Below are 11,229 nucleotides of genomic sequence, written 5' to 3'. Positions count from 1 at the left end.
GGCAACATGTTGTTTTGTTTTTAATATTCATTTTTCAATGCGTATTCGTCTAACTAGTATTATAAACGTTGTGCTCTCTCCACCTATTTATTTCAGTTGTAATCAACTTTTTAGAGAGAATTTTCTTGTTATTTGCCCATAATACATTGAAAAGTGCACAGATGGAATAACATAGCTCAATCAATCATTTAAATGTGAATTCTTCTGTTACCTCCATTCCAGAAACCACTCAAATTCACCTCCCAAATCACTTTCCCTTTTTTTCCTCTCCCAAATGTAGCCCCAGTTTTAACTTTATAACTGTGGTTAATTTTGACCTGTTTCCTGACCTTTATCTAAATGGAATTGCACAAAGTGTGTTATGTGTGTGCATGTGTTTGTGTGTTCCTCTACTTATTCCTCATTGTATGGAATCATCCGTACTGCCATATGTTGTTGGAGTTCATTTAATTTATTTTTTCTCTAATACTTTATTTTATGAATATAGTATGAGTTATTTATTCCACTGTTGTGGATTTGCATTGCTTCTCTTTGTTTCAAATAAGGCTGCTATAAATATATTTGTAAATTTTTCAGTGACCATGTATACACTTTTTTCTTTTATTTAACTAGGATTGACATTAGTGGAACATAGAATATGTACATATCTTCATCTTTAATAGATAATGCCAAACAATTTCTCCAAATGCTGTTACCGTTTACACTCATACTAGCAGTGCACAAGAGTTCCTATCGCTCTGTATCATCTCCCAAACTTGACATTGTCAGATTATTTACTTGGTTGCCATTTTGCTGGGTGTAGTATTCCCATTTCATGTTGCCTGATTTATAAACGAGGTTGAGCTCCTTTCTGTATTAGGCCATTTTTATATCCTATTTTGTGCAATAGCTACTCAAGTTTCCCGCCTATTCTTCTATTCTGTTGTATTTTTCTATTGCTTTTTGAAAATTTCTTATATTCTGAGCATAACCCCTTTCTTGATTTTGCACTCTTTTACTCTGGGCTTGTCTTTCATTCTTTTGTCTTTTAGTGAATGGAATTTTTAATTTTAGTTAAGTTCAATTTATCAATCTTTTCTTTTTGATTTTATGTCATGGAGATAATTTCTTGTGGTATCTTTTGTTTTGTTGTTCACATTAGATATACAATCCATTTGGAATTTTTTTGTCTTTGTTGTGACATAGGAATCAAGTTTAATTTTTCCCCAAGGACATTCAACTGAACCAAGACCATTTCTTAAAAATGAGTTCCACATATTTTTACAAAACAATTGTCCATTATATAGGCATGGTCTTTTTTTGTTCTAATCTATATGACTTTTTAAAAGTTTTTGCTGGATGCCATGGTCCCTTTTTCATTTCCACCTAAATCTGTATATAAATTCCATGAAAACAACTTGGTGAGATTTTGACTTGGATTGCGTTGACTCTGTTGAGAAATGTGAAGCAAGTTGACATCTTTACAATAATGAGTCATTCAATTCATAAGCATAGTCTATTATCTAAATAATCTGTAATGTTTCTTAATATTTTATAATTTTCTGTGTAGAGGTGCTATACATCTTTTGTTAGATTTATTCTTAGGTATTTGCCGTTTGTGATCATTATATAGAGCAGCTTTAAGTTAAAATTTTTTTTCTGTTTAATAATGGTACATATGAATGTATGTTGTATTTTTGTATTTATATATTATCCAACTAACTTGCTAAAATCACTTACTTAATTCTAATTATTTATCTATAGGTGCTTTGTATTTTTCGATATAGGCAATCACGCTGTCAGCAAACAATGACAGTTGTGTTTTTTCCTTTCCAGTTGCTATAGCTTTTATATCTTTTGTGTGCCTTATGGCATTGGGCAGGACCACTAGTACTATGTTAAGTAGATATGGGAATAGTGGGCATCCTTGTCTCATTTATGAAGTCAAAAGGAAAGTTTTAAATAATTTATTGTCAATTATATTTGCAGTAGTTTTTTTAATTCTTAAAAATTCCCTTCTATTCCTCCTTCTTTCTTATCTTCATCTGTATTAGTATATTTAAATTATTTCATTTTCTCTCTCTAGTATCTTTTAGTTGTACATTCTTTTACTAATTTCTTTATTGATTTCCTGGATATTATAACAAGCATCATTTACTTGTTAAAAACCTTGAATAATAGGACCTTGAATAATAACTCCATTTGCTTGCTCTCACTTTTTTTAATGTTATGCCCTTCAGTTATACTTATATTCTAGGTACAGATTACATTATCATCATTGTTTTGTACGTTACTTTTGTTTTTGTTTCTTTCTGGGATGATTTTTCTTCTGAAGAATTCTTTAGTATTTCTTTTAGTGGTAGTAAAGAATTCTCTAACTTTTTATATATCAGAAATATGCTTAATTCATGATCACTTTTGAAAAATGGGTTTGCTGAGTATCAGATTCTGGGTTGGTAGTTACTTTTTCTGCCAGCCCATTCTGGATGACATTCCATAGTCTTCTTTCGAGAAAATGGCTGTCAGGTTTATTGTTCAGGTAGTGTGACTTTTTTCCTTTCCTCCAGCTGCTTTTTATAAGTTTTCTTTGTTTTTCATTGTCAATAGCTTTATTATATGCTCAGTTTTAGTTTTCTTTGATTTTATCTTGCTTGCAGCTTTTAACGCTTCTTCACTATGTAGCTTGATGTCTTTCATCAATATAGGAACAATTTCAGCAGTCCGTCTTCAAATATTGCTTCTGCCTCATGTTTTTCTCACCTTCTGTTCTGTAATTCAAGGGATATGTGTGTGAAATCTTTTCACCATATCTCTTATATCTTCTATGCCCCTCTCTGTTTTTTTAAAAAATCATTTTTGGTCTCTTTATTATATGCTGGATATTTTATTCTGACTAACCTTCTACTTCAGCAATTTTCTCTTCTGCTTAGTTCAATCTACTATTAAAATCATCAATTGAATCTAAATTTCAATTATGACATTTTTTAGCTTTAGCATTGTAATTTTCCTTTTAAAAATATATTACAGTTTTCTGGTGAAATTCTTTATTATTTATTTATTTCAATACATTAATCACAGTTTATTTGTGATCTGTTGGATCACTGTAATAACTGGATCATCTGCGTGTGTTTTTTTTATTGTTCATTTTTTCCCATGAGCCTCTTGCTTGGTAAGCCTGATAGTTTTGTATTGAGTTCTGGATATTGCACATGAGAAGTTTTAGTTGTTCTAGATGTAGTTATATTCCTCCAGAGATGGATAAGGGACTTATAAATATCTGACAGATATGGATTTAGGGCATTTATGGAAAACCTTGAATTGAAATAAATATTTTATCTTTTTTCCTTTTTTATCTACTACAATGATATCTGTCATTACAAATCTTCTGAACATTTTATTTTTCTCTCTCCTACTCACTCACCAATTCTATTTTGTAGTCTCATATAAAGTAAAATTAGTAGAATAAGGATTTTGTACTTGATTTTAAAAACTTTCTTTCTCCCCTTCAGTGAATCATAAGAAAAAGCTTATTGAAGTTTATTACTGTTTACTCTGCTTTCTTCTTTTTTACCCTGGACACTGGCTAATGCTGTAAGAACCTTGCACCTCAGCAAGTTTCCACTCACTTGACTTAGGCTTTTAAAAGTGCATATGGGAGGCCGGCCCAGTGGTGTAGTGGTTAAGTTCTCGTGCACCGCTTCGGCAGCCTGGTTCGCAGGTTCCGCTCAGGGGCTGAGACCTACACACGGCTTATCAAGCCATGCTGTGGCAGGCGTCCCATATAAACAGTAGAGAAATTTTGGCACATATGTTAGCCCAGGGCCAATCTTGCTCAGCAGAAAAGAGGAGGTTTGGCAACAGATGTTAACTCAGGGCTAATCTTCCTCACCAAAAAAATGAACAAAAAAACCCCCCAAAACTGGATATGACCTAAGCAATCGTCATTCTCTCAATTTAATAATAAATAAACTGTGGCTCAGAGACATAAACAGCTTGCCTGAGGCAACATGGATATTAATGTGAATACATAGAATAAAACCAAGAGTTCTTGAATTTAGCTCCATTGTCCCTTTCCACTATTAAATGAGCTCATTTGGCACTAATGAAGGCAATGTGATCGTGAGTAAAAACTATACTTAATTTAATTTACTTATTCTCTCCAAGGTACTGTAAAATTACTCTCAAATTTTCTCCCCAGAATGGCTATACAGTATAAATATTTTAGCACAATATTTTAGCTGAGGAAGACCGGCCCTGAGCTAACATCTATTGCCAGTCCTCCTCCTTCTTTTTTCCCCCTTTTTCTCCCCAAAGCCCCAGTAGGTAGTTTTATGTCACAGTTGCACATCCTTCTAGTTGCTGTATGTGGGACGCTGCCTCAGCATGGCTGGACAAGCGGTGCATCGGTGCTCACCCGGGATCCGAACCCCGGGCCGCCAGTATTGGAGCGCAAGCACTTAACCACTATGCCACAGGGCCGGCTCCCTTTAGCACAATATTTTATAGGGAAGTTAGATCATCATAAAAGTAATGTAAAGTAATGTACCATATGCACACAATGTGCTTTCATAGGATAAATTATTTCCCAGACACAATTAAATTTCTTGGTCAAATTTGATGCATAAATTGTTTATATATCTTTAAAAGATTGCTCCAACTTCCCTTGTTATTTCTCAGCAGTGTAGTAGACCTATATAATTTTCTACAGATAGGAGAGAAATGTAGGCCATTAAAATTTTATTCTGGAGTTTATAGGAAATGAAGGACATCTAGACTCCAATGCAAAATTAAATTTTCTAGTGTAATATGTTCCTGAATACTTCCGAGTAAATTATGTAGAGACACCCCCAAAACACTATCTGGTTTCCTTAACCTAAATTCATTGTTAAGGAAGGAGTTTTATTTCTGCAGGGGGCTTAAATATAACTGAAATTTCTAAAGAAACTAGCAAGTGAAAAGATCAGTCAATAAAGTAAGCTATAATATTTGATTGAAAAAATGGTTTGGAAAAAGATTTAAAGAATTTTCTCTACCTATGGAGTCATCTATGGAATTAAGACTAGAGAGTCTATAATTGTTGAGAAGGTAACCTCCAGGAAAAAAGAAAGAGTTGAACACTGAAAGACAAATGCAGGTGATAATTCAAAAATTCAATGTAATGTAACAGATGTAAAGATAGGTCAAATGTCAAGAGTCTTGTTTGCTCCTGAAATATCTATATATTTACATGAAAAAAATTACAAACTGAAAGGAGCATGTGACACTGTTGATAGTATTTTGTCCATTGAGCATATTTTTAAATATTTAAATATGTACTGAAAATATTCTGTAAATTACTATGCATACATTGTTAATACTTCACTGTCGGTTCGGCTATTAAATATTTAATATTTACTTTTTTCAAAAGTGAATTTATTTATAGTATAGTTTTGTAGTTTCACGTCAATTATGGTTCTGTAACAGACAGTGAATAAACATTAACTGATGACATTTTCAACACATTTATTATCATTTTCTTGTTTTTTACCATTGTGTATTAAAATATTTTAAAATTATCATTATCAGTAACTATTAGGTAAGTAGTCTTGAAAAGTGATTAGTGTTTACATTCTTTAGTGTTTGGATGATCTGAATGCTGAGGGGAAAGTCAAGATAGCAGAGATAGTAAGAATGTTCTGTAAACTAGAGGGAATGATGAATACACTGTTAAAGATTGTATCAGAAGCAAATCCAGTAACATAATCTTATTACTTTACATTACTACTTTGACTACTGGATTACTTTACATTACTACTTTGAATACTGGGAAGCAAATTAATTTCAATTGACTTTGTATTTTCTGGTAATTTCTTATTTCTTTTCAAGATACTCTTTATATTACTACTTTTCCACATTTGTTTTATACATTGACATAAAAACAATTCTTCAAGTCCCATGTATGACTTATACTAAAGTTAAGGAAATATATTTGGGGTTTATGCTTTACATGTTAACATGTCAGGTAAAAGAATTATTGATCTCCTGGGCCCTCTTGTCTTCACAGGTTCAGAAAGATTTTGTAATATTTAAGGAATTCTAGGGAGTATACACAAGCATAATGTTAAATATTTTTTCGAGGAAAAATTGGGGACATTTTCTTCAGGCCATATTTATTAAGTGAAGTTCAAGTGGTATCATGCTACAAATCAACTGGAAGATTAAAAAGAGGTGAAATTAACATAGACTTCGCCTGGTTAATAATATGATTTCTTTTCAATGTTTTAATTTTTACTGGAACCCAAACATCTTATGAAGCACTCTCTTTGCAGACAACATTAGGATTTTGATTTGCTGCATAAAAGCAAAGATACATGCTTTCACAATTTATATCAACTGTGATTTATCAATAATAGTAACCTGAAGAAACGCTGTCTAGATGCATCTAATTTGAAAATAGTGTCAAGATGCCTACCAGATTGTTTTACTATAATTTTGGCTTCTAGAAAGTTTAAATCTCCACATTAGCATTTTTGAGTCAACACTAAAAATAGGTAGGTGATATAGAGAGAAATTAAAGAAAGGAAATTTCAGCAACTTGAAAATCAGAATTCCAAAATGGAACTCAGACAAGAATGTTATTCAAATAGTTTTAGTTACTTTGAAAATAACGTCAACAAAAAGCCAATATTAAATACTGCAGATAGGAATATAAATTTGTTTTATGAGTAATATAGAGGTAGTATACAAATATCCCATCAAAATAAAGGAGAAAAACTCAAGAATTTTAAAGATGTATTTAAATATGGAAAGAAATAAAAAATCAAAACTTTTTAAGTCAGGGAATATATAAAATATATATATATATTTTATATAAATAAAATAGACCAGTACAAATCACTCTAGTAAGATTGGTGTGGCACGACTTCAGTAATATTGATTTTGCAATATTTTAATGAAAATTTATATTTTTAATTAAAATTTTAATGATATATTTGATTAGAGATAAGGGAAGTAAAGAATACATGAGTCAATGAAATTGGGAAATATTTAACGAAGGTAAGGTAAATAAAGCATAACAAAATTAAAATACTTACCCTTTCATCCACATGATGGCGCTGGAAACCGCGTTTGTATTTTTTTTTGCAACAAAGGAATACAGTGAGTTTATTTTCCTTAGAAAGGAAAAAGGCCACACCATTTTTACTCTGCTGCTGAAGCTGAAAAGATGAGCAAATAAAAAATTACAGCAAATTGGGAATTAAGTTTCCAAAAGCCATTGTGTGGTAATGCAATAGATACTTGAAAATTGCAACGAATTTGCGATGGTATATTCCCAGAGAAGAAGTCTGAAATTCCGGCGCCTGATGCTGTCGCTTCTGCTCCTCACAGCCTGGGAGGCCGGGAGCGGCCAGGTCCACTACTTGGTCCGGGAGGAGACCAAACACGGCACCTTCGTGGGCCGCATCGCGCAGGACCTGGGGCTGGAGCTGGCGGAGCTGGTGCCGCGCCTGTTCCGGGTGGCGTCCAAAGGCCGTAGGGACCTTCTGGAGGTAAATCTGCAGAATGGCATTCTGTTTGTGAATTCTCGGATCGACCGCGAGGAGCTGTGCGGGAGGAGCGCGGAGTGCAGCATCCACCTGGAAGTGATCGTGGACAGGCCGCTGCAGGTTTTCCATGTGGAGGTGGAGGTGAAAGACATTAACGACAATCCGCCAAGGTTCTTCCGACAAGAGCAGAGATTATTTATTTTAGAGTCAAGAATAGCGGATTCCAGGTTTCCGCTAGAGGGCGCATCAGATATGGATATAGGAACAAACGCAGAATTGAGATACAAGTTAAATGCTAATGAATATTTTGACTTGGATGTTAAAACAAATGAAGAAGAGACAAACTTATTAGAGCTGGTTTTGAAGAAACCAGTAGATAGAGAAGAAAAGCAAGAACATCGTTTATTATTGATTGCAATTGATGGAGGAAAACCTGAACTAACAGGTACAGTTCAGTTATTGATCAATGTATTGGACGCGAATGATAATGCCCCGGAATTTGACAAATCAATTTATAATGTTCGATTATTGGAAAATGCACCAAACGGGACATTAGTTATTAAACTGAACGCCTCAGATGCAGATGAGGGCAGTAATAAGGAAATAGTGTACCTCTTTAGTGATCTTGTTCTTGACAACGTAAAATCTAAATTTGCAATCAATTCTAATAATGGGGAAATAACAGTTCAGGGAGAACTGGATTACGAAGACTGTAATTTATATGAAATTAATATTGATGCTGTAGATAAAAGTCCATTCCCACTAAGTGGACACTGCAAAGTAATAGTGAAACTCCTGGATGAGAATGATAATACACCAGAGATGGTCATAACCTCTCTATCTCTGCCTGTCCAAGAGGACGCTCCACTGGGCACCGTCATCGCCTTAATCAGTCTGTCCGACCGCGACTCTGGTGTGAATGGGCAGGTGACCTGTACCCTGTCGCCCCACATTCCGTTCAAGCTAGTGTCCACCTTCAAGAATTACTATTCTTTGGTGCTGGACAGCGCCTTGGATCGCGAGAACAAGTCGAACTATATATTGGTGGTGACCGCGCGGGATAGGGGCTCGCCTTCTCTGTGGGCCACCGCCAGCGTGTCCGTGGAAGTGGCCGACGTGAACGACAACGCACCGGCGTTCGCGCAGCCCGAGTACACCGTGTTCGTGAAGGAGAACAACCCGCCCGGCTGCCACATCTTCGCGGTGTCTGCGCGGGACGCGGACGCGCAGGAGAACGCGCGCGTGTCCTACTCGCTGGTGGAGCGGCGGGTGGGCGAGCGCGCGCTGTCGAGCTACGTGTCGGTGCACGCGGAGAGCGGCAAGGTGTACGCGCTGCAGCCGCTGGACCACGAGGAGCTGGAGCTGCTGCAGTTCCAGGTGAGCGCGCGCGACGCGGGCGTGCCGCCTCTGGGCAGCAACGTGACGCTGCAGGTGTTCGTGCTGGACGAGAACGACAACGCGCCCGCGCTGCTGCCGCCTGGGGCGGGCGGCGGGGGCGGCGCGGTGAGCGAGCTGGTGGCGCGGTCGGTGGGCGCGGGCCACGTGGTGGCGAAGGTGCGCGCTGTGGACGCGGACTCGGGCTACAACGCGTGGCTGTCTTACGAGCTGCAGCCAGAAGCTAACGGCGAGCGCAGCCCGTTCCGCGTGGGGCTGTACACGGGCGAGATCAGCACAACGCGCGCCCTGGACGAGGCGGACTTGCCGCGCCAGCGCCTGCTGGTGCTGGTGAAGGACCACGGCGAGCCGGCGCTGACGGCCACGGCCACCGTGCTGCTGTCGCTGGTGGAGAGCGGCCAGACACCGAAGGCTTCGTCTCGGGCGTCGGTGGGCGCCTTGAGCGCGGAGACGGCTCTGGTGGACGTCAATGTGTACCTGATCATCGCCATCTGCGCTGTGTCCAGCCTGTTGGTGCTCACGCTGCTGCTGTACACCGCGCTGCGGTGCTCGGCTCCGCCCACCGAGGGCGCGTGCGGGCCGGGGAAGCCCACGCTGGTGTGTTCCAGCGCGGTGGAGAGCTGGTCTTACTCGCAGCAGAGGCGGCAGAGAGTGTGTTCTGGGGAGGGGCCGCCCAAGACCGACCTCATAGCCTTCAGTCCCAGTCTTCCTCAAGGTCCCATCTCTGCAGACAATGTGAGTCTCAAAAATCTTTTTCACAGTAATTTGTCGTTATTGGTCTCTAATATTAAATATTTAATACGTTCCTCCATCTTCTCTTTTTATTTTAAGTAATGGCTTTATACCTAATTATTGTATCCCTTTAGATGTAAATTCTCTATTGGTACTAATTCATTACTTAAAATTACAGCAATGCCTAAAATTCACTTTAGTTTGATGGAGGTGATCGCTTTGCACTATAGTGTTTATTTCAGTAACATTTGACCTTTTTATAAGGTTTTACAAGTTGTGGTTAATGGACTAGAGTTCTTTGTAGAGTTTCCAAACTAAATTTTTAATAAACTTTTTAATTTTCAATCTTTATGAAATGTTGTAGGAAGATACTTGTAAGACATATTTGGAGTTATTATTTATTCTCAAAGTCTCATATTATGACTGCATAGAAATGTGCTGACATTGTCGTGTCAATTCACCTTTTTTTGTTCTCCGTTGAACATAAATTATTTTAGTGTTTTTATTACACCAGTTTAATTTCCTTTTTCAGTAATACTTGTGCAGTGAATGATTCTTCTCAAGTCTGTCTGAACAGTTGGTCTCGGCATACTCATGATGAATTCATTCATAATTTAAAAATTTTAGCTTTAGGGTCTTCATTTTATTGATTTTTTGAATACGAAATACATTTACCTCGTTTGAAATGGTTTGAAATGTTTCTTTTGCACCTCCAATATCTAACGTTCCAATTCCCTAGTTATTCTTCTAAAGATATTTTCTTTATATACAAACTCCCCTCTCCCATTTTAAAATATAATATTTATATTTCTTTTTTTTGTGGCTTTCTTCATTTAATTTGTTGATTGTGAAATATCATTACTTAAGGAGATTTCTCATTCTTTTTTCCAGATCTAAGGTGTCCCATTTTGCAGATATAACATAATTTTTCCGCTTACCTTAACATCAACATTTAATGCAACAATGATTAGTTTTTCTCTAACTTGCATTTTTTTCTAATTTACAAATTATTATATTGGTGAGAAGTAATTGTGAAGTCTCATAGTTGGGAAAATCCTAACATTTTTGAGATAAAAAATTCTCATATTAATTGTTGCTTTTATTTTTAGATTAAAAAATATAAGTGTACCATGATACAAGCTGCACTCTTGTTTGTTGTTTACCAATACAGTTGTTTGCAACAAAGCTGTACTTTTGAATGTACCATCATAGGCAAGAGTGCTCTCCATCTCAGATACAGAGAACTGTTTTCTATACTTAAGAAAACAATGTGGGTTTGGCAGGTAATAAATATTCCACACTTCATATGATAAAATATCAATTCTCCTTTTTATTGCTTTGCCTATTTCTTGCATTCACATATTTAATTTTATAAATACACTGGTATTATACTATTCAAATATTTCTAATACCCATTCCTTTGGGGGAAATCCTAGAAACTGAGAGGGAGTTCTCACCACTGTGTATATTTGTAGTTAGTTGTCAGTTTTTTAAAAATCAGGTTAATTTAGTTTTGAAATATAAACTCTTTGATTTATATTATAACTGAAATCTCTCTTTGCTGGAGGAGGATGATGTTCATAGATTGACTAAACTT

At 36.6% G+C, this 11,229-nt stretch overlaps 1 protein-coding gene across 1 annotated transcript; it reads left to right on the top strand.

Annotated features, from left to right (window-relative positions):
• The first annotated feature begins 7,224 nt into the window (after positions 1-7,224).
• LOC101408521 (protocadherin alpha-5) lies at positions 7,225-9,982 on the top strand. Its single transcript, XM_014794003.2, has one exon. The coding sequence runs from the start codon at positions 7,281-7,283 to the stop codon at positions 9,732-9,734; it is 2,454 nt and encodes an 817-aa protein (XP_014649489.2). The 5' UTR covers positions 7,225-7,280; the 3' UTR covers positions 9,735-9,982.
• The last annotated feature ends 1,247 nt before the right edge of the window (positions 9,983-11,229 follow it).

Source organism: Ceratotherium simum, chromosome 4 (assembly GCF_057802395.1).
Source record: "Ceratotherium simum simum isolate JZ-2026a chromosome 4, ASM5780239v1, whole genome shotgun sequence".
In the NCBI taxonomy this organism is placed as follows: domain Eukaryota; kingdom Metazoa; phylum Chordata; class Mammalia; order Perissodactyla; family Rhinocerotidae; genus Ceratotherium; species Ceratotherium simum.
Note: the sequence above shows the minus strand (reverse complement) of the source record. Positions and strands in the feature narration are given on the sequence as shown.

Coding starts and splice junctions, on each gene's coding strand:
- LOC101408521 (XM_014794003.2), top strand. CDS start 7,281: ATGGTATATTCCCAGAGAAGAAGTCTGAAATTCCGGCGCCTGATGCTG.